Genomic DNA, 25,252 nt, shown 5'->3' with positions numbered 1-25,252 from the left:
GTGAAGCACATATTCACAACTCAAACATGAACAAAAGTGATTGCCTAAAACCGTCTCAATTTTGGGAAGTTATATTAACTAATATTCACCATTCATGTGTTCCTTAATTGTACAGGTATCCCTTGCTTAATGCAGGATTTGATTAACACGGCGAAATTAACTGCGGCAATCCCTTGATGTACGCGGCAAGTGTTTTGATTAACGTGCCTTTAACCCTGCAGAGCTCGCAGCTGATCTGACAGATACTGTACATGCAAAATGTTTAATATAAATATTCTTACAAAATTCAGTGTATAGCTTGGAGGTTATGAGTAGCTGTGCATTCATATGTTATTGAGTGATATTTTGGACTGTTTTTTGCTGTCAGTTTAGTTTAACACATGTCATGTAAAGGTTTGTGTTATTTGACAGCAAATTGTATCTGAGAGACATACTGCAACCTCCGATGTCAGTATAGTATGGTTTAGTTGTTTTTTGTTTTTTTTATTCTTTGTTCAATAATTTCTAGATTGTAACTGAAAATAAATAAACCATCATGTATTATTGAAATAGAGAGCCAAAGGCTTATTTATCATACATGTCCTCTAGGAGATGTGCTTTACATTATGGAAAATATTAAGGAAAATGATTTGGAGCTCACTCCACCTTTACTACGAGTTGCTCATAAGGTTGCTTATGCTTGCATTCTCCGAAACTTTTAGTTTCTATATATTTGGCACAAAACTCTTGTAGTTTCTATGTTCGGCTATGAAATAATGTTGGATTCAATATCCACTTAATTGGTATCATCATGTATTATATTTGCAGTGTTTTTTCTTTATGTTTTATTGCTTGTTTGCTGAGGTCTGGGAAGTCATTTTGCTTGTTATCGTAGGATTTATGCCGATAAGAAAAAAACTAAAACTGTTCAAACGACTCTTGATGACTTCTTTTGATAAAAATATTGCAGTAAATAATGAAGGTACAAGTATTTATTAAACATTTACTTTGCATTCATTTTTTATCTTTCCTAAAAGAGTACCATATAAAACAAATTATTAATACAGTAATTGATCATGGACGAATTGTAATTTTTACCGTTGATTATTAGATTTGATTAATGCAGTAACATCGAGGGATTAATTAACCGCGTTAATCGAGGGATACCTGTAATTAAAATTTGCTCTTATTGAAAAATTAGCAACTAAATTAATGCAGATGGAGCTATTCTACTGCAGCCTACAGTGCACATGATATCACGTGCTTTCAATTAAACTGTTGCACTTTTTAGAGTTTTCCTATAACTGTATTGACAACGGCTATGAAATATAGCCAAAGATTTTACAAATAAAAATATTAAACGTAAGTGATTCTGTTATTAATATTTTTTGAGGAATAATATGTGGTTAAGGTTTAATAAATTAGGTAGAACATAACTGTTTTTTAGTGAAACCTTTTTTTGATGAATAAGCTATTTTTTTTTTTTTTTAACTTCTGATAGTGTAGACTCACCAAAGCATAAAAATAAACTTATTTCAACAATCACATGTATGCACTGAAAGGAATAATGTCCACCATATCCTAAGTTATGTGTGGTTGAGTTTTTTTTTCCATAACAGACCGGATCTGAACAAACAAGTTTCTGCTTTTAATTATGCACAATGTAGGGTATGTAATATTTCAGAAGCTTCTTTAAATCTGCAGATACAATCTCTGAATTTTTGACACCCTTATATCCTGAGCCAAAAAAAAAGATATCACTATCAACAATAAAATAATCAATGAGGCTTTTCTTATTTCTTGTGTCTTCTCTCCACACAAACTTGTATACATGCCAACCTGGTTGGCTGAGTGGTTAGCAAATCTGCTCTTCAGCCAAAAGGCTGCAGGTTCAAGGGTTCAAATCCCACCGTGGGCATGAATGTTTGTGATTGTCTTTGAAAATACTAGTGGTGGTGGTGGACAGCAGATGGCATTGGTGTAGATGATGCAGTTGGTGGATGAGGTTGAGTGGTGGAGACAGTGAATTGTAGAGTAGGTGCTCTCCCTCGATGAGTCTTGGACTCCCTGGAGGTGTCAAATAATAATAATCTTTATGATGGATAACTGAATAACTGGAATACACCTTGCTAGATGAATGCCTATCATTCAACAGCCCACCCAAAATTATAATCAATTATACAAAATTTGATTATCCACCAAGTGTGCCAAATTAGCCCAAGATAAAAATTCGGCATATATTAGATGTTGAAGTCAAAAACTTTAGCTTCACACTCAGTCTATACCAAAATTAATAACTTGTTAAAATAACAATTACATATTCAAATGTGACTCAAGGATCAAATGCAGTCTCTTGCATTTGAATTTGGCCCTTGACCTATGGCCTTTCTTTCTGCACTGCCATCTCCCATCTTTTTCTCTTATATTCAGAAGGTACCATGTAACATATGAGAAGCAAATCCAGAAGTGGCTCTTGGCTCAGATTCTCATGAGTTATGTACACACACATCCTCCTACTTTATAGCATCCAGGTTTCCATTTTTCTTCTCCCATTAGATCCGACCACTGATATACTAGCCCCCAAATTCAAATCTAAGCAACTACCTCACATGCCAAAAGAGATCAGGGTCATCTATCTCTAGAATAACTTTCAATGAACACTTTGTGTTCTGGCCCTGCTGAAGGCCCATCATATATCTTGATGTTTCTTATTTCAACTACATATTCTCAACCAGTTTATCTACTTATGAGATGAAAAAACTACATGTATTCACTTAATTTCATCAAAAAGCTTTTTATTCCAAAGAAACGTTTTCCATGTTGACAAGAAATTACCACAGTTTTTTTTTTCAACTAATAAAAAAGTATATCAATTGATATACTAACTATGAATTGATAATTACTAGGCTGTTCGAGTTTAGCTATTCATCTCTCAATTTGACTAAAATATTCCCAAAGTTCCAAAGTGGGATTTTTCTAATCCTATTGAGACAAATTTAAAATTGAATTAAAATTATAATTAAATTAAAAGTAATTTACTCACCCAACTTCTGGGCGCTGTTGTATTACTATGCGTACTGGTTTAGAAGATTGAAGCATACGATACACTTCATGAAGCCTGTGATCCTGACTGAAGCGCAATCTTATTACCTAAAAAAAAAAAAGTACTTATGTTTTTAAATATTCTGTAATTACAATTAGAAGATGGATATTCTAAAATACAAATTGGAATACATGCAGAAAATTAGTACTGGATTATAACTCTGTATCATACAGGGAGGCAATGTTATATCTGCACTAAAAACCTGCACTGATTTTGTTTAATTGCAATTAATCAAAAAAAAAAAAAAAAAAACAGGACAGGCTAAGCTATATTAATTCTTAAAATGTCATTCACTGCTAAGAACTGCATATGTGTTTAATACGTATATAAATTAAATTATTTTTTATAGCAAACATTTTAATTCAAGTCAATTGTCTACGTTTATCTATAAAGTAATTTGGCCATGCAATAAACAAACAACTTGTATTTTGTCTTATGTAGATATATATCTTTTAAACTCCTGGCATGCAACTTCGATTAACTGTGGCAGCCACTTAATTGGACCAAATTATACTATTTCCAAATATAAAGTAGATTCCAATTAACTGGAATCTACTACAGTGATACCTCGACTAACGAGTGACCCTGCTAATGAATTTTTCTATTAACAAAGATTTTTTCGTTGTTTTTCGGACTTGGCTAATGAATATGGATTCGGCTAATGAATGTTTTAGTGGATGCGCACGCTAACATAAAGCAGCAAACATGAATGGTCGGGCCATTCCACGAGCTTATCTTTTCCACCTGTATGTGTGTGACAAAGAAATGAGCTGATCACATCACATAGGGGAGATCCACTAACCTAACTGGGTTGTTTACGTTCGAGACAGCGAGAAGTGAGACGCCTCATACCAGTGTCAGTATGGTGCACACTCCGTGTGGCTGTGAATGCAAGAGGTGAGTGTGATAGCATTTATTCTTTACTTGGCTAAATTCTACTATGGGGGATTAATTTATAATTAGTAAATTCTATTCTTATCTAATTAAATAAATAATATGCTATATGTCATATTTTATTTATATTTCTCAGAAAAAAATTTTCCTGATAATGGGTCCAAAAAAAGTAAGCGACAAACCCAAGGGAAGCAGAAAGTTGCTCACAACTGAGCAAAAGAAAGAAATAATTTCAGCATATGAAAGAGGAGTCAGGATTGTGGATTTAGCAGTCAAGCATGGCATAGCATCATCGTCAATAGCCACAATTTTGAAGAAGGAGGAGGAGATTAAGGCAGCTTCACTTGCAGCTGGTGTGAAGACCTTGGCCTCTCAATCCCAAAGAAGTTCTGTGAATGAAGAATGGAAAAGCTTCTGATGATCTGGATAAATTAGCACCAAATGGCTGGTGACACTATGACTCAAGAGATGATCTGCAGCAAAGCCAGAATCTTCTTCTTCTTCTGCAGCTTCTCCCACTTAAGTGGGGTCACTGTTGATAATGAGTCTCCTCCACACCTTCCTGTCTTGGGCTGTCACCACATCCAAGTTCTTCATCCTTAAGTCCTCTTCTACCAGCGCCCACCATCTCTTCTTTAGCCGCCCACGCTTCCGCCTTCCTTGCACATCCATCAGCATGACCTTCTTACCACATATTCGTCCTCCCTCCTCATCACATGACCAAACCGTCTCAACCTTGCCTCCTGTATTTTCGCTCCTAAGTTCGTAACTTTCACTGTTCCCCTGACATAGTCACTTCTCAGACGATCCTTTCTGGTCACACTGCACATCCACCTAAGCATTCTCATCTCTGCTACTTCCATCCTGCTGATGTTATTTTTCCTCAGGGCCACAGTTTCTATAGCATATGTCATAGCTAGCCTCACTACTGTCCTATAGATTTTGCCTTTCAGATTGATCGGCACCCTCTTATCGCATAACACTCCAGCCATCTCCCTCCAGTTCCTGCATCCCACTTCCTTCTCAGCTCCTCCATCTTCTTCAACTGTTGAACCTAAGTATCTAAAGTCTCTCGCCTTCCTGATGACATTTCCTTCCAGCTCCAGATCTGTCTCCTGTCCTCCGCCCACTGTGCAACACATATACTCCGTCTTACTTCTGCTCAGTCTCATACCTCTCTCTTCCAGTACTTTTCTCCATCTTTCCAGTTTAGTTCCCGCTTCTTCTCTTGAATCTGCACACAGAAAGAAGTCATCTGCATACAACATTGTCCAAGGCGCATCTTCTCTCAACTCCTCTGTTACCACCTCCATCACAATATTAAACAGAAACGGACTTAATGCTGACCCTTGATGCAAGCCAACTGTTACTTCAAAACTTTCTTTCCCAGACAGGTCCGAACATTTGTCTTCACATTTCTGTACATTTCCTGCAACAACCTGACATATTTCTCCGGCACCTTTTTCTCCCTCAGACACCTCCAGACTTCTTGCCTTGGCACTCTATCGTATGCTTTCTCCAGATCAATAAATGCCAGATGTAGCTCCCTTTGTTTCTCTCGATACTTTTCCATCATCTGCCGTAACCCAAAGATAGCATCTGTTGTTGATCTACCAGGCATGAAGCCAAATTGTTCCTTTGCAATCTCCACCTCCTTCCTCAATCTACCATCAAGAACCCTTTCTAGGATCTTCATTGTGTGGGACATCAACTTTATTCCTCTGTAATTTTTACAGTCTTGTGCATCCCCTTTACCCATGTAGATGGGGACAAGAGTACTCTCCCTCCATTCCTCGGGTATATTTTCCTGTTGGCAAACTTTCACGAGCAGGTCCCACAGCAGGTCAATTCCCTCTTCCCCCAGTGCCTTCCACTGGAATTCTGTCGGAGCCCACCAATTTTCCATTCCTCGTCCTCTTCATGGCCTCCGTCACTTCCACTCTACTGATGTTCTGCACCATCCCCTCAGAAGGCTGCCCATCTCCTCTAAGAGTCCTTGCATTTTCCTCATTCAAAAGTCCCTCAAAGTATATTTTCCATCTGTTTCTTATGTCCACATCCCTCCATAATACTCTTCAGCATCTTTGATCTGCCTCACATGTAAGATGTCCTTTGCTGCTTTATTTCTAGTTGGTAAATTTTTCTCTGTCCATCCTTTGTTTCTAACTGATCATACAGATCTTGATATGCCATGGCCTTCGCCTGTGCCACAACTCTCTTGGCTTCTTGCTTTCTCTCTCTCTGTACACCTCTCTGTCCTCTTCCACTCTTGACTCATCCCACTTCTGCTTTGCCTTCCTCTTAGCTGTCACTGCCACTTGTACATTATTATTCCACCACCAACCCTCCTTCTGCTCTCTAATCTTTCCAGATGTCTCACCAAGCACCTCGATTGCACAGCTCAGGATTACTTTTGAATTATGTTTCCACCAATCTTGTACACTTTCCAGTCCATCCGAAATCCTCTCTAACACCCTCTCCCTAAAACGATTCCTCACACTCTCCTCTTTTAAGCGAAACCACTTAATTGTCTTCATTCCATGGCATCCAGAGGTTCTTATCTTCCATCTTATTTTAAAGCCTGTGCACAGCAGTCAGTGTTGCTGTGCTACTTGACCTGTTGGAATTACTTTACAATTTGTCACAACCTTAAGATGTTTTCTTCTAGTCAAAATGTAGTCAATTTGTGAACTTGTTATCACTCCTAAATGTTATCAAATGTTCTTCCCTCTTGTAGAAAAAACGAGTTCACAATTGCCAGATCAAACGCTACTGCAAAGTCCACAACCCTCTCTCCTTCCTGGTTCATCATTCCCACTCCGTGGCCACCATGCACCCTTTCACAGTCTCTGTTCTGTCTCCCTATGTGTCCGTTCAAGTCTCCTCCAACAATTACCATCTCATTTTCTTCCAGTTCCCTCATTTCTTCATCTAACACGTTCCAGAACTCATCTTTCTCCTCTGCTGTACAACCAACTTGCAGGGCATATACACATAATACGACCACCCGCTCTTCTCCAAGACCCAATTTCATTCGCATGATCCTGTCATTCCTTCTACCCATTTCCAGTACTTCGCCCTTCATTCTGCCACACACCACAATTCCTACACCATTTCTTCCCTCGTTATTCACTTCAGAGTAGAACAATTTATATCCATCCCCCAGTTCCTTTGCCTCTCTTCCCTTCCACGTTATCTCTTGCACACATAAAATGTCCAACTTCCTCTTCCTCATCATGTCTGCCACCTCTCTTCCCCTTCCAGTCATGCTTCCAACATTCAGTGTTCCCACTCGCAACATCCTCTCCACCTGCTGGGCTCACTTCTTTAACCGCACCCGCCCTTGATGCAGTAGCCCTCGTCCACTTCTCGCAGCTGTAGGGTGATGTGGCTGCGCGTCGCTTAAGGGGTACGCCCTAGCCCTTATATCATTTTCTCTTTGACTCATATCATAGTTTGAGCTGGCATTGAAGTTTTATGACCTGATGCTCTTCCTGACATCAACCCTCGCCATTTATCCAGGCTTGGGACCGGCACCTATTGAAGCTAGCTTGCCTCCTTCGGTGCAAAGCCAGAATGATTTATGAAAATTTGAAGAAAAATGTGGCAGGACACAGTACAGCAGAGGAAGAATTCAAAGGAAGCAGAGGATGGTTTGAGAAGTTCCAGAGAAGGTCAGGGATCCATAGTGTAATTAGACATGGAGAAGGAGCCAGTGCAAATAAAGAGGAGGCTGAGAAGTTTGTTTGAGAATTTCAGGAGTGGACCATCATTCATGGATACAAGCCAGAACAAATGTTTAATTGTGACGAAACTGGGTTGTTCTGGAAGCAAATGCCCAAAAGAACTTTCATCACAAAAGAAGAGAAGTGTATGCCAGGGTACAAATCCATGAAAGATAGAATAACTCTTTTATTTTGTGCTAATGAAAATGGTGATCTCAAAATTAAACCAATGTTGGTCTACCACGCTAAGACACCAAGAATTTTCAAGAAGGAGAATGTTTGCAAGCCCATGCTTAGTGTTTATTGGAAGTCAAACACCAAAGCATGGGTAACAAGAAGCATATTCACAAAGTGGATCGTGGAGGTGTTTGGGCCCACGGTGAAAAAGTACCTGAGAGAAGAAAACTTGCCTGAAAAGGCTGTGCTTCTTCTGGACAATGCTCCAGGGCATCCACCTGGCTTGGAAGAAGATTTGAAGGCAGAATTTAACTTCATCAAGATAAAATTTCTTCTTCATCAAGATAAAACTCATGGACCAACAGGTCATATCAAACTTTAAGAAATTGTATACAAAATACATGTTCCAAAGATGTTTTGATGCAACTTCATTTACCAGTCTGACTCTTAGAGAATTCTGGAAGGATTGTTATCATATCCTTCATGCTATTCAAGTCATTGCCATGGCAGGCGATGAAGTGTCAGTTAGGACACTTAATGCTGCCTGGAAAAAGTTATGGCCAGACTGCTGCAAGATAAGACGCGCTGTTTCCAGTGTTCAAGATGCTGAAGATGCTGCTGGGGAACATGCTGACATTGTAGATAAGATAGTCTCTTGGGCAAAGCATTACATTTGGAGGTAAATGAAGAAGATGTAGATGAATTAGTTGAAGAACACTCAAAAGATCTGACAACAGAAGATCTTGAAGAGTTGAAAAAGCAAATGAATTAAGAAAGAGACAAGGAAGATAAAGAGTGCTCATCAGAGGACAGCAATAAAAAGGGAAGAATGCCAACAGGTGACATTAAAAAAATGCTGCACTACTGGAAAGAGTTTCAGTCTTTGGCTACAAAGTGGCATCCCAACAAAGCTGAAATGAACAGACTTTGTGCCTTGGTTAAAGACAAGTGTCTGAATCACTTTAAAAAGATTCTGAAAAAAAAAAGAGAAGTTCAATCAACTTTGGACAGATTTTTGGCTTCTCCTTTAGCAAAGAGACAGAGGCCAGCTACAGAAGAAGAGGAGACTTACCTTGAATAAACTTTGAAAATTTGGAAGAAGAATAGTAAAAACATTGTGTACATATTTTCAGTTTAACAAAGTGTATATAATAGTGTAAAGATCGTCAGTTTTTCATTCTACTTTCCATTCTCCTTCATCTAATTGGGTAGCTGTTCATCTCAGCCTTTGGTGAGTTTTTGTCCTTTTATAGAGTGCTTTTTACTATTTTATAAAACTTATCTTTAAATAGTAGGCAGCATCCAGAACGAATTAAACGATTTTCTATAGAAACCTATGGGAAATCACGTTTCGGCTAACGAATGCGATTCCGGAACGAATTATCTTCGTTAGCCGAGGTATCACTGTATATATATTTTAACAAACAATGGAACATGTAGATGCAAGAGATTTACTAACACTTCATTAAATCAACTGCATCTATAAACAGACAATTCAAAAGGTAGAATAACAATAGGGCATTGCAAGAGATATAGGCTATGTGCAACCATATTACAGTACAGAAGTACATTGCAAGGTGTGATTAAAAAAATTATTGTTTGCAAATAATAAGATTCTTCCTAAATTTATGTAAAGAAAGACAGTCAATGCAGTTTTAACAAATGGCAATGGTATACAAGTGTTAGACTAGATGATTCTGTTTGAGTCAGCTCAATGCTGTGCTACACCATACTTCTCAGTCTTTTTATAGATGATGATGATGATGACCCATGTTCCTGTAGTCTTTTCTCAACAGAGCATCTTGTTGGTTTGAAGTAGGAGAGGATAGAGAATGGATCCAGTCACAAGAGACTTGGTTTTAATGCCTGCATGGGAGTGGAGACCATTTATCCTTTGTGAGAGATAACAAAAAAGAGTTTGTTTACCAACTTCCTCGTGGTTGTGGTTTCTCTTATTAAACAAACAGGATGTGTTCTCTTGAGAAAAGAATACAGGAACATCAATTTTATAATTTATAAAAACCCTGAGAGGTATGTTCTAGCTCAGAAAATGGAGTTGACAGTGGCAACATAATCTTCTGGCCTAAGACTATTCTACTACACTATGGCTATTTTAAAATTGAGCATCTGTTCAAAGAGTGCTAAAGTGCTACTACACTGTACTAACTTAAAAACCATAATGATCTTTCTTTACCTAAAGGAGGGTCTTATCCTTATTGGTTGCAAGCAGTATTTTATTTTATTTTTAATGTTTTGGATCATACCTTACAGTCTACTGTACTATATTATGCTAGTGCATGGCTTGTATCTTTTAGAAATTCATAATTACCATTGTACTGGTTGAAATGTCATCTACTTATTGATGATGATAATGATTTGCTAAACTTAAATCAAAATATCTGATTTAATAAAGTATTATTAAGCCTCTTGAGTCACATGTTTGTGTTTGTTTTACTGTCACAACTGACGTTAACAATGCATGTTAAATAAATTTTAAAGCTTTGCATAAATATATATTGCAAATAAAATTATAAAATCCATTTATTGTCATCACCATTATCAAATGATATATACCCTGCACATATCATGAAATGATTAAGTTCATTCACTGCTTACTTGCAATCAGCAATTTTCTTCCAAATTTACCTATCATTTGGTTGGAGTTCAATGTTGTCTAATCTTATATTCTGGTCTAACATGGATCTTTTTTACTGCCGTCTCAACTGTAAATTAATTGATTTACTAATTTTCTTTTTCTATCTTTTTCTTTTTCTATTTATTCTGTTTAAGCAACCATACCACTTAGATCAGCTGTGATCTCAAAATAACTGTCAATTTCTTCCTAATATTGTTTCTTATTTTCAATTATGACATGATTCTGACAATGATAAAATCTATTTACTCCCCTAATTTTTTAAAGATATGCATCAAATTACATATCTACCCAAAACCAAACTATCTAGTAGACTGCTAATTTAGTATTTGTGGCTAATTTCTCTCTTGATATTTATGCAGCTCACCAACATACCAGCTTCTTGGCTTATTCTATTGTCTATTTGCATATTTAATTTGTGTTTTCAATAACCTGAACCTAAATAGCTGAGGGAATGTTTAACTTCTTCCATATCCACATTCCTATTTTCACAGTTTATGGCATGAAAATCAGTTATAAAAAAAGTAGTTTTGAAGAATTTTTCTCTTGGCACCTTATGGTATTTTGCATTTCCCCAGTCTATCCTATCCTTCTCATCCGTCTAGGATGGGTTGAGTCCCCTGCTAATGAGGGGTTCCTGGCATATTAATGCAGCCAATTCGCCACTCCTCTACTGCATCTCCTAAGGGCGATGTTCATGACTGTATCCGTGTGTGTTCACTGGGCTGGTTTGTCTGCTTGCAGGGTGAAAAACCCCACATAAACTGGGAGTAAAAACCCTGCCATCCACGCCCAAGACCGGCTAACTTGTCTATGGCTGAGGAAGATCCTTAAGCTCCTCACCTCATCGATGGGAATCAAACATAGGACACTCCTTCCCTAGGCATATGGCTGTGAAGTGTATAGCCACTAGGCTAACCATGCAGACTTCCCCAGTCTATGAAAGTTAAATAGATCACTTTGTTATATTTTAATTCTTAAAGTAAAAATATAATTCATATTAACCCATATTTAGCCTGAATCCAATTGTTCTTCCCAGATTTCTCTTCGACTGTTTTTGTAGCCTCTCTGGGGATTTAAAAAAAAAAAAAAAAAATTAAATGTCTCACACCTATGAGACATTTAATTTTTCATAGGTGTGATGATATTTAAATGTCATCAACCTATGAGACATTTAAGACCAATAAACACATCAGCACTGCATATATGGACAAGCAGAAGGAAGAATCTGTTGACAGTGACATGTTTTTTGAATAGCTGAAGGTTAAAGTCTTTGGAGATGACAGAGTGACGGAAGCTGTTTCAAGAACAGAAGTACTTGTAGATGGCCAGTTCAGCAGAATGTTATCCATGAAAATATCTGTGGAATAGGCTTAAGGCAGGAATTAATTATACCTAGCCTAGCCATAAATATTGTTATAACTTGAACAGCACATAGACTTCTAATCTTATTAGTAAATCAATTACAGCTTTCAGCACATACAAACTACATGTATAATGTGCATATAGCAGTACTCAATGTTTAAAATGCCCCCCATTTGCCTTTACCCATGCCCAAAGTCTGTAATGTCACATATCAATGGCAGCACACACAACATCCAGTGGAAACACTGCACATGCTTGTTCCAAATCCACCTTCCAATTAGCAATACTGGGGAGTTGTTTCTTACAAGCTACTCTCTCAAGCTCCAACCACAATTTGCTGGCCTGGTTGGCCAAGTGGTTAGTGTATCCACTCTCCAGCCAAAAGGCTGCAGGTTCGAATCCTGCCATGGGCATGAATGTCTATGATTGTATGTGAAAATACTAGTGGTGCTGGTGGGCAGTAGATGGCATTGGTGTAGTTGCCCTCCCTCAATGAGTCTTTGGACTCCTTGGAGGTGTCACATAATAATATCCAATGGATTCAGATCAGAACTACAAGAAAGCCAATCAAATGGTGATATGTGGTTGGACATATTTAGCTCCAACAAATATTGTGTGGTTCTGCCTCGTATGCAGGTGCTGAGTCAAGTTGGAATCCATTTTTGTTGTTGGGATCCATTGGCTACCATGAAACAAGGTGTTGTTCAGGAGCCACACTACAGGTTCCAGCATGGTGTCGTGAAACACATTGGCATTTTGAACCCTTTCTCACAGAAATGTGACTTGGATACCCTCCCCATTGCATCATCCCCCCACCAAACCATCACGGTTGCGGGATGATGAGCTGTCTGAATCCTGGGTGCTATGTAACCATCCGTGCTGTTGTATGCATATTGCCAGAGAAGTGCCTTTGATTTTAACAGCCTCTGCCGCATAAGCTGTGGTGTTAGGAAGTCTCCAATAGGACAATAATACTTTGATGTTTGAGATGACCTTGAGATGAATGTTTTGCAGAGAACTATTCTCTGCAAAACATTCATCTCTTGCAACATCGCTTGCTGCAATCTCACAGGATTATGGAGGAAAAGTGCCTTCACAAGCTCTTGCATCCTAACACAGTGTGGTCAACCTGTTCTTTGGTGGTCAGAAACATCTTCTGTATCGTTATAACAGTTAATAGTCCAATCCAAAAATATCCTACTGATGCTAAGTGAAGTACTATTACAGCTGAACAGTTTTCATAGCACGTTAACTTGTATAGCTAAACTCTCTCTCGATTGATAAACACGTGAAGGTTGGGTGCATACAGTGCCACTAACAGAACCATTCTGTTAGTGGCACAGAGGAAGCCAGATTGTCTTCCTCTGCATAGCATCAAGCAATCTATGACTATGAGATGATTTTGGATGTATGCAGTGTTGGCAGTTGTAGAAATGAGAGGTAGTGCCTTGAGAGGAAAAGAACACAGGTTTCTTTGGTGGCTTTGGAAACTATGACTGAAATGTTGCAAATGGAGGTGTAATTCACTACAAGAAGAGAGATCTGATCATGTTTGGATATGTGGGTATTATCTAAAATTAGGGAAAGAGATAGGATTTTTTTATTTTTAGAAAAATGACAGGATTGAATAGAATACTGATAGCAATGGAGTTTACAAGTTTGTTCTCATCCTACTAAAGGATAGCAGAGATTACGGTTTAGGACATTGGTTATAGTGGATCTTGAGGCCTCTAATAACTGGGCACCCACTATATGTGTCAAATGAAAAAGGAGAATACAGTGTATTCTCCTTTTTTCATTCTTTGCTTATTACAGTGTACTGTAATAAGCAAAGCTATAGACAGGAGGAAGACAGTGTTTTACTTCTGACCCAGCTCTCAGATCCTTAAGTTAAAACTGGTTTGAACACTGTTTTATATACAGCTAATTTAGTGTTCCGAATAATTTCTCACTTATTCCATATGAATTTATTCAATTGACTTCCTACATTACTTCATACCAGCTTTGTTGATTCTGTTCTCTATTTCCATATTTAATTTATCATCTTCACTAAAAATCGTTCCTAAGTAGCTGAAATGTTTCACTTGTTCCACAGGTTCTCCATTCACAACACAGTTGACATTTTCAATGATTCTGCCTATTTTCATTGTCTTTGTCTTTTTATTGCTGAACTTCATACCATATCTATTACAACAGTTATTCAATTTAGTCAGAGAACCTTGCAGACTTGTAGCGGATTTATTTAGAAGTATAACATCGTTTGCATAAAGCAAAGAGCTGACATTAACATCTCCAATTTTGATATCATGTTTAATACCACTTTCCTTCATAATGTGATCCATATAGATAATGAATAACAGTGTGGATAATGTACATCCTTGTCTCACACCAGATTTAACATTAAACCATCTTCCTGTACTTCCTTCAATTCTAACTGCTGATTTACAACGCAAATAAAGACTAAGTATTGCTTGATATAATGTCCCATTGACACCATATAACTGAAGCGTATTCAATAGCTTCTCTCTTGGCACCTTGTCATATGCCTTTTCCAAATCGACAAAACTTAAATACAGATCTTTGTAATATTCCCATGCTTTCTCGACTATTTGTCGTAAAGTGAAGATCTGATCCTGACAGCCTCTATTTGACCTGAATCCAGCTTGATCTTCACCAAGCTTTTCTTTCACAATTCTTCTCAACCGTTTCTCAAGTACACTTGCATATATCGTGCCAGGAACACTGAATAGGGATATACCTCTGTAATTCTCACATTCAGTTTTATTTCCCTTTTTATATATAGGTACTATGAAAGCTCTACTCCAATCATTGGGAATTCGTTCCTCTGTCCAGGCATTCTGAACTATGCAGTGCAGCCACTGTAAGACTTTTATACCACCATACCTCAGCATTTCTGGTCGAATATCATCTACTCCTGCTGCCTTTCCACATTTCAAGCTTTTGATGGCTTTTTCTACTTCAAGTATGGATATGTATTCCTGACTGCATGCCTAATCAGTGCTTTTTATCATTGTGCTGTCATCACTGCTTGTTTCATTTAGCAAATTTTCAAAGTAATTACTCCATATTTCAAGGATATCTTTTTCTCCCGTTTTCATGTCACCTTTATCATCTCTAACTCCTTTTACAGCACTCTTTCCTCCATTCCTAAGCTTCTTCAACAACCTCCAGAATATTTTGCCACCTTCTTGATATTTATTTTCTATGTTCTTGCAAAGTCCTCCCATGACTTTTGTTTAGCTAGTTTTGCACACTGTTTAGCTTTCTTACATTCGTCTCTTTATTCTCTAAGAACACAAGCTGACTTATTTGCCAGGAACTTTTGATATGCTTTCTTCTTTTCCTTCACTGCCTCTTTAACTTCCTGTGTCCACCATGGAGTTCTAATTTTTCTATCCTTTCAGACACCTTCACCACATGCCTCTCTCGCTGAACCAATCAGGGTTTGCTTCAAGGCTTGCCACGGAATCTCCAAGGTTTGGTTCCTGTTCTCAAACTCTTTCATTTTTTCTTCAATAATCTTTGTGAATTTTAGTCTACAGTTCACATCTGAGAGCTGCTCAACTTTTATTCGCTTTAAAACTTTCTTATATATCATTCTTTTCAATATGAAATTCAATTTTATCCTGCTCAAGACTAAATAGTGATCACTTCCAATTTCAAATCCTCTGTACACTCTGGTGTCCTGCACCAGGGAGAAAACATCCACCTCCGAATCCAGTTTATCTTGGAAAAGAAAAACAGCAATCTCCCATTCCTATATACTCTGATTATATGCCAGCCTGATGGATCCATGGCTTTGTCCATTTACAGAAAACCTACACATACAGGTAGATACATTCACCAGCAGTCACACACTCTCCTCCCAACAATATGGGATTATAAAAACCCTATATAACATGGCAAAATTAATCAGTTCAGATAACAATGCCCTAAATACTGAACTTGACCATATGCTTAACATGTTCTTAGCCATTAGCTAAAAACCGCCCCAAAAAAATATTAAAACCACGTACTCCAACACCCCTTCCCCTTCAAAGCAGAGATTACTCTAAATCTATCACCATTCCATATATCTGGGGAACATCCAAAAAATTATCAAAAATCCTAAAGAAATATGACCTCACAACCAGTTACAAACCACATAAGAAATTGTCATCTCTTATCTACTCCACTAACGACTAGCAACTTCCCCTAGACTTGCCTGGAATATACCAAGTCCCTTGCAGTTGCAAACTATGGCTAAAGAGGCAGGACAGCCAATATCAGGATATCCAAAAACACAAGAAATACATCTGGTTCTATCAATACAGCCACCCAGGACTTACTGGCACCCACTACAGGATACGCTGGCAGAAGGCCACTTTGTTACACTGCAGCAAGTACAAGCATAAAAGATTATTCCTTGAATAGGCCTCAGTTGTGAAGAATTTCCCAAACCTTAACAAATTTGGATGCATGAGACTGCACCAAATTTGGGAAGTATACATTCTAAATGTCAGCTCAATGGCCAAGACAACCCAATTTAGCTAGGGGGCATCTTCCGAACTCCAGGACCGACTTTAGTTGCCTTTCTTCGGCTTCATTTGCTTAGTGTGAGTGCCTGCGTGCACATATCATCGATTTGTGATCCCTGAAGATCGCAATGTGACATTGCCAAAATACAGACAGTCATTAATTAAAGTTTTTATAATTAACAATCTAGTTTACATTCTCATTTCCTAAAAAATTAGAAGTAAATGGACCAGAATAATGAAATCTGAATGTCATGCAACTGAGAAAATGGAAAGGATGCTGGCTATAAAGATCAATCATCAGAACTAGTTGTGGGTCGTTTGACTGCTATAAGAGTTGTTATGCCTTCCACAATCTCAACATGACCGGTGAGACTGAAGCTGCAGATCACATTGCCACTGAAGAATTTCATGAATTTCTCTTCAAAGCAAAGATGTCTTAATCATGAAAATAAAATCCTTTAACAGTCATTTGTTTTATACATTTTGAATATTTTATTTACTACTCTTATGCCTTAATATGTATGAAAAATAGGTGCACATTTTTGATTAAATTCATCTTGAAAGATTAAAATCTCACACGCTTGTGAATGCCACCTCTATTATCCAATGTTATAAGCCTCCTGTTTTATGTGTTTTCGATATAAGCGGTGATTCTTGGAAATGCCACCCCTTGTGTATAATGATAATTACATGTATAATTAAAAAATAGGGTGAAATTAAAGACAATAAGTACAAGTGAAATTTTTGCCAAATGAAATCTATTTATAAATCTATATCATTTTAAAAATAATAAAATTCTTAGTTTATCCAATAACATTTGTAAGTCTTTTGCTTTAACTCACTGTCAACATTTAGGCTGGACTCATCATCACAAACACCAAGTCTGCTAAAACCTAAAGACAACACAGCTCATTGGAAGCCTTAAGTGACATGAAAAAAACTAAGAGAAGAGGTTCTTGATTATCTAATCTCATCCACAGAAGTGACGGACTACAATTACAATTTTTGATTGGTGGTATTTGCATAAAAAATAAAAATAGATTAACATAAATGTAATCAGATTTTTAAGCTATCTGCTGAACATACTGTTAACTTCTAGAATGCAACTAAGGCTTAGATGTTCCATTCTGGTTATCAACTATAGAAAAATTTTCTTAGAAACTGGCTTTGTTTTGAGCAAGCTCCTAAGTTAACCAATCACTAACGCAGGAAAGTACGTCTTCCTTCTCATATAAATGTGAATTTTCAAAACTTTCCTCAGAAAAACTAACCATAAAACAGATGTAATGTACATATACATACAAATAATACTAATTAGGATTAGAAATGTGATTAAAATATTTGTTTGCTGTATTCATGTCATCATTTGTGCAGCATGATATCAGAAATGCACTCAGCTGACATGATGGTGAAGAATGGTACCCTCAATGGTCAAACATTAGGGCTAAATGAGTGCTCTCTCTCTCTCTCCCCCTCCCCCCCCCCAACACACACACATGGGGGAAGAGAGTTAAAAATAAATAAAAATAACTATACCTCATGATCCAAATGATCAAAGCCATCATCATCTTCTTTTGGTATTCCATGTTTACCTGCTTCTCCTGATTTTATCTGAGTAACTTTGCTTGATGCCATCACTTTTGTTTTAGAATGTAAGGCTGCTAGTTCTTGTCTTCCTAATAATTATTTTAAGTGATATTAATAATGAAGTTATTGAATTAAAAATTCTTAATATTATTTTTAGACTCTGGTTAAATGAAATGAATGAGTAAACAGCAAATGTAAGATGCCAAAATTAACATATATAAGATTTAAACACAGATAATTTATAAATAACAAATGTTTCTGAACTTAAGAAAACATTTTCAGCTAAATACCACACATCTTCAGAGCAAATTTAAGTAGTTAACTTAAAAGTGTGCAATGCAACATTCAAAGCTATAATGGGACATTATTAGGATGCAAGAAACAAAACTATTCTTTGGGTACTGTTTCACTTCCACCAACTAGTGAAATTTATTTACCTGTTTCTAACAGAGCACTGTAAAGTGAGATGTTCATCAACAGCTGAATACCTAACATTGTAATGCATGAAATTCATTCTGTTAATATTTTAAAGTTAGCCATCCATTATGTTTCCTCTGAAGATATGTCATGATACTTGATGAAATATGTGATCAAGTTAATAAACTTAATAAATCATTTAAATTTTAAATTTATAATTAATACTTTTGCAATATAAAAATATCTGCATCTGGATGCTTGGGAATCTTGGAAGACTTCAGTTTCTAAATAATATAATATTGGTGTTTAAAATTATTAATAACTTTACATACCAGAGCTAAGGATGAATCAAATCCTTGTGTGTTTGGGTGATGGGAAGGTACAGAATAGAGAAAATAAAACATCGATATACAAGGAAATACTCAAAAATAACCGGAATTATTTTTTAAAATAAGTTATTATTATTAAAGTTTATAATACCATATAATAGCCTCCTTAAAATACTCTCCATGTGAGTCAATGCATTTGTCCCAATATTTTTTCCACTGATGAAAACAGTTCTGGAACTGTTCAACTGGAATACTGTTTGAGGCACAAATTTGGTGGACACACATTTCATTTGCAAATCTTTGTTAAAATTCACTAGCACAAGTGGCATGACAAATTTGTCTCTTCAAAAACTCTTGCTCAGTGGTCTTTTGACTATCTTCATTGATTTCCTGCCAAATCTTTTCGATGTTTTCATCATTTCTGCTTGTCAAAGGTTGGCCAGATTGTTGTTAGTCTTCAACTGACATGTCCCCATTTTTGAAACAGGAAAACCACTCAGACTTGCATTTTACCTACAGTGTCGTCCTTAATGGCTTGCTGAAGCATAACAATAGTTTTGGCTGCAGTTTTACCCAAAGGAAAAGAAACTTTCATGCACAATCTCTGTTCCTTGCGGTCAGCCATCACAAAGTGGCCAAAATTGCTTGTTTGGCCATTTTGTCTATTTCCTTTGATACACTGTATGTTGATAAATTCTTTTTATGTTTTGTTTGCTCTATTCACTCACTTTACACTGGACTTCAACTTCCTTTCCACCATAATTTCAACATCGGTTTCTCAAAGCCAAAGTATAATATTCCATTGGATATCTCATTATGCTGACAGGCATAACTTTACACTTACTGACATTGAATTGATAGGCATAATCATTTACTTGCAGTTTCAGCCTGTTCAATTCATCCTGTAAATACTGTATACCAGACGCATCCCTGATTACCATGCCTATCTTTGCATCATCATCAAACAATAGAATATCTTCTGTCAAGCCCCTCTCAATATCAGCATGCAGATTAAACAACAGAGTGGTCCAAGGACTGATCACTGGAGGCACCACTGATCAACGTAAATGAGTATGATCCACACTCACTTCTTATATACCACTTTATAATACCTGCAAGCAGATAGCTAATGCTCCAATCCCATAATCTCAAGTTTATGGAATAGCTTTTCATGTGATATCCTATTAGATGCCTTAGCAAAGTCCAACAGTATAGTAGTGTATCCATTTCCTTTATCCAATACTGACAGTTGCAACATTATTACAAAATAAGAGCAAATTGCCTAGACTTGACCTCTCCCTTTAGTAATCCCATACTGTTCCTTGCAAAGTATAGCTTGCTTTCAACCCATTTTTGTATTCAGGGTTTTACTAACTTCTCTAAAATCTTCCTAACCACTCCAGACATACCGATAGGTTGATAGTTATCCAGCAGTCTTTGTGATACCCTTGTACAGTGGAATTATTAAACATTCTTTCCATTCCTTTTGGATCTTTCCTGAGCTGAGATTAAAAATACAGAAACATGTCAAGAGCCTAGCATCTATCATCCAAGTTATGCAACAACATTAGAAGCCCCTCCTCATGCATCTCTATCCTTTTATTCAACATAGTGGCATCACTGTGCACTGTTACATACACTTGGTTGATAGATAAAGTTCCACAGTAAACTTCCACACTTGCAGTATAACAAAATTCTTTTGGATCACTTTAGGTTGGGTAGCCAATTTTATTTTCATACTCCAACTTAGCTTTCTATACAATACTTATAACTGTTCTAGCCTGTCATTTATTTATATATTTCATAATTCCTTTCATCCTTAATCTCATGGTATTCATCCCACTTCATATGGATCTCTTCTTTAATAAGGTTTCCCACCCATTTCACTCCCATCCCAGTTGTTTGTCAAATTCCACGTTCACTTTTAGATATCACAATATTATTATTATGGGCAACTCCAAAGAGTCTTTCGACTCATTGAGGGATGCCCTAAACATCAAGTCAAGAACTATCCAACATTTGTGCAGTATCTATCATACTTTGCTTTTAACTCATTCACAGTCATAGCGCACACACACACGCACACGCACACACACACACACACACACACACACACAATAGATTTTGGCAACCTATTCCACTCATTCACTACTCTTCTAGCAAAAATCCTAGTTCTAAAACCCTTGCTAACTATACTCTTACTTAGTTTTCATGGATGACCCCCTAGTTCTCCCACCAACACACCTGTTCTGAAAAATTTTCTCTGAACTAATCTTGTAAAAACTCCTCAGTAATTTGAATATCTCAATCATATCACCTTTTCCGCCTATCAACCAGTTTCTGTAACCCACATATCTACAACCTGTTCTCGTAAAGTTGATTCCATAGACCAGATAACGATCTCGGTCACTTACTTATGGATCCTCTCTACCACCAAGAAACCCTGGCACCCAGATCTGCACACAGTAGTCAAGATGGGGGTCTTATTCAAGGCTCGATAAAGAGGAAGATGAGCAGAGATGAGCAATAACCTGCTTGTCTCTGCTCATCAAAATGTTCTTCAGTAACCAAGTAATCTGATGAGTTGCGTTAGCTTCTTTTGCTATGAGCCCCCTAAACTAAGTTTAGGAGACTCATAAAATTTAACTCCCTATCTACTAACCCTCCCAAGTTCTCTGACTTTGTCAATTTCCTGGAGTACATTTCCACCAATATGGTATACAGATGGTAATCTTTTCATCCCAAAATGCATAACCTTACACTTTGCCACATTAAACTTACATTCATTCTCTTTTGCCCGAGTCTTCCAATCTATCCAAATCATCTACAAAATTTTGATATCTCTATTAACTATTGCTCTACCCAACTTTGCATCATAAGAAAATAACTGAACAGTTCCTCTCAGATCCTTTCCTATATCATTAATGAACAAATTAAATAGCAGTGGTCCAAGAACTGAACCCTGCAACACACAAAGTCACAGGCCTTGTTTTAGACTCTACACCTGAATGAACTAATCTCTGATATCTCTCCATCAACCATCCTCCTATCCATCTCACCAACCCCTATATCCATCTCCATGTGCTACAGTTTACTGATCAGAATTCCATGTGGTATCCTGTCAAAGGCCTTTGCAAAGTCTAACAGTATCACTGTAAACCCATTACCTTTATCCAATTCAGCTGTCACTCACTGTATTATAAAATGTGAGCAAGTTAATGAGGCATGACCTACCCTTCACAAAACAATGCTGCCCCAATACAGTATCCCATTTCCATCTATTCATTCCTGTATTTTGCTCTTGACCAACTTCTCTAAACACTTTGACAAAAACTCCTGATACGTTGATTGGTCGGTAAATTACTACATCAGTCTTGGAGTCTCCTTTATGCAATGGAACTATTTTCCCGCCCCCACCCCCTCGGGAATAACCCAGAGGTGAAACTTAGATTAAACAATATGGTCAAGGGTACTGGTAATTCCCTCACTGCTTCACATAAAACTCAAGCTGGTATACCATCCAATCCCACAGCTGTATTCACATTAAGGTTCTGTAATATGCTATGCACCTCTATTTCATTTACCTCTTCCCGTATAAGCCCTTGGAGCTCTCATTACTGCAAATCATCACCTGGATGATATACTCTTGCAAAGTGTTCACTTAGTAATTCTAGTATTTCAAATGACTCCTCCCTACCTCATCATCGACATTCCTTAAAATCATTCTGCCATATACATTGTGTCTTTTACTTGCATATTGAAATATTTTGCTCTGCTGGCCTCGATCTCATGTCAGATAGCCTCAAATGCGCTATTTTCACTGGCCTGCAGTTGAACTTCTACTTTCTTTGGTTGTAGTTCATTGCCTATCATCAATAACACTCCTTGCCCCATTCTTTTCTCTCTATCCTCTGTGAACACACTTCACATTCTATCCCATTAACTATATCATCTCCTGTTAGCCATGTCTCACTAATGCTAATAACCTTTGGCCAGGATGAGCTAACCAATGCCAAAAATTCCTCCTGCCTGTTCCGATTGCTCCTGGCATTAGTGTACATAAAGTGCAAAAACCTCTTTAGGTCCATCCTAATACTTGATACTAACTATCCCATTCTGGTTTGTTATCAGTGGTACTTAGACTTATTATACACTTTCTTACACTGAACTGCCTCATTGATGCCTGCATACTTTCTCAACAGCTTAACCCACACACACTCTTAAAAGCTCTAGTTTCCTTGATTCTACACATCCACTTTCACTTCATTCAACAACACTTTTTCCAGTTTCCGAACACCAAATCCATTTTCAGATGCAAACCATCCTTCTTGTATAAGTCCTTTTGTCCGTCAAACTCACTCCACCCATCCACAAAGTCCACACCACTCCTCCTGCATAACCTATGCACCAAGTCATTCACTATTTTAGCCCTCCTCCTCAGCTCTACACTGTCATACCGCAGCAACAGATCCACTATCTTAACTCTCTCACTCTTTTCTTTTGCTACTTTCAGTTATTCTTTCAAGTCCTCTCTCATGCCATACTCCTCTTCTTTTAAATCATTTGTTCCAGTCACTACGATAATTTCTTTCACCCTACCTTTTTGTGCTCTAATAGACTCAATAACATCATTAATTTTCACACCAGGAAAGCATGATTTTGTCAAACTCTCATCAATCACACATTTTACGAATGAATCTGTGTATAACACTCGGTCCTTGATTTTTCTTTCTCTCTTGATCGAGCCTTCATTTTTCGTATCTCGCACTTCTTTCTTTGTTATCAGTTGATCCACTCACCAGACATTTCTGCATCTTTCCCAAGCTTCTCATGTGCTGAGGATATTCTTCCCATTCAGTAAATAACACCAGGGTGCTGGGGGAGCATTCTTTCTAGCTTGGTAATTCATCATGTAACCTGTCATAACTAGAACATCTATATACTTAGTCACTTCCTATGATTAAGTACCAGTCTATTTATACAAGGGACATCCAGAAAGTAAGTTCCGATGGGTTGACAGAGAAACAAAAATACACTTACAAAAAAAACTTTATTGGAAATTAAAGTAGACATCTTTCACTACTTTTCTACATAATTTCGTCACTGTTCAGGCACTTATCATAACGGGGCACCAAGATTTGTAGAAGGTTGCCACCTGTGATACAAACCACATATTGAATGCTTCTTTGACCCCGTTGTCATCTTGAAACCACCGGCTACCAAGGAAATATTTCAGATGTTTGAACAGGTGAAAGTTGTTGGGCATGAGGTCAGGACTATATGGGGGGGAGATGGAATTGTTCCCAGCCGAAGGTTGCAAAAAGTTATACCAGCCATGTGTGGGCGGCCGTTAGGGGTTAGTCCAAATTGATGAATTTCAGCTGCTTTAACGTTCCTTGCATTTAAGAAACAGATAACTGCCCTAATTCCACATGCTGTGGGTGATTCGATTTTTCTTAGACATTATAAACACACACCAAGAAGCGTACGCACTGCAAGAATGTCTGAAAATGGCACAACAGCTCGCTAACGAATCAACAAACTCAGCACGCATGCGCATCATTGTGATCATAGTACAGCAGTGAAAATATTTAAAAACGGAACTTGCTTTCTGGACATCCCTCATATCATCCCAGGATAACTACATCAGCTTTATTGACTGCTGCCCCTTCCCAGTTTCACATTGACAAACAACTGAATAACTCTTCTCTCCTTTCTTGAATCATTTCCATACAAGCTAAATAAATGCAGCCTTGGTATAGAGTTGGCACTCAACTGGTCACCCACCTTCTTTTTGATTCGACTCTATTGAGTCGAATCATCAGAGCCAAATTTATGCATTAGCTACAGCTGAGGGTCACATTATAAGGAGTGTCTGTCTCAGTCTGGAAAAGCTATAACTTTTGTGTGTCCTCCTATCTACTGGATTAAATTTTAAATACAGTTCTGTCTACCATATATTACTCTATCTGTTCATCAGCAACCCCTTTGTCTATGTTACTAACTGCATGTCCATCCCCCAATTTCATGGAGACATTTGGTCTCTGCAACTTGTGTATTCTATAAATATTTCCATGGCAAATGTTCATCTGAAATAGCATCAATAATTCCCCCACTAAGCTCATTGGAACACATACAGCTGCTGCCCAACATCCTTTCATAGTACACCTTGAAACCCACAGAACAAGTTTCTTTTCCTTCTCCTTCATCCTTGCTACTGCTGTATTGTGGAACAGTCTTTCCCTTGATGTATTTCCCAAGGAATATACAGGCTTTTAAATCAAATGTAAATAAGTTTCTCCTTTCGCAACCCACCACCCATATACAGGACGACTAATGTACTATAGGTTGACCAACCAACCTCTCATGTATGGGCAAATAGCATTTTGATCCGAAAGATTTCCTCATTTCTTTTATGAGTAAAGATATACGTATATTGAAAGGCTTAGGTGTTGTTGATTATTCATATTTATGCTTTATGGTAT

The 25,252-nt window shown here is 37.5% G+C and overlaps 1 protein-coding gene across 4 annotated transcripts in view; it reads right to left on the bottom strand.

Annotated features, from left to right (window-relative positions):
* shtd (anaphase promoting complex subunit 1) overlaps nt 1-25,252 on the bottom strand; it is an 844,012-nt gene that overhangs the window by 432,010 nt on the left and 386,750 nt on the right. For all 4 annotated transcript variants that reach the window (XM_090401046.1, XM_090401047.1, XM_090401049.1 and 1 more), the window contains 2 exons: nt 17,971-18,110; nt 3,023-3,129 (listed from right to left, as the gene is read on the bottom strand). In XM_090401046.1, coding sequence (XP_090257172.1) covers nt 3,023-3,129; nt 17,971-18,110 — 247 coding nt within the window. The remainder of the gene's footprint in view (nt 1-3,022; nt 3,130-17,970; nt 18,111-25,252) is intronic.

Source organism: Typopeltis vanoorti, chromosome 11 (assembly GCF_054136105.1).
Source record: "Typopeltis vanoorti isolate ZY-2024b chromosome 11, IOZ_Tvanoo_1.0, whole genome shotgun sequence".
NCBI lineage: Eukaryota > Metazoa > Arthropoda > Arachnida > Uropygi > Thelyphonidae > Typopeltis > Typopeltis vanoorti.
Note: the sequence above shows the minus strand (reverse complement) of the source record. Positions and strands in the feature narration are given on the sequence as shown.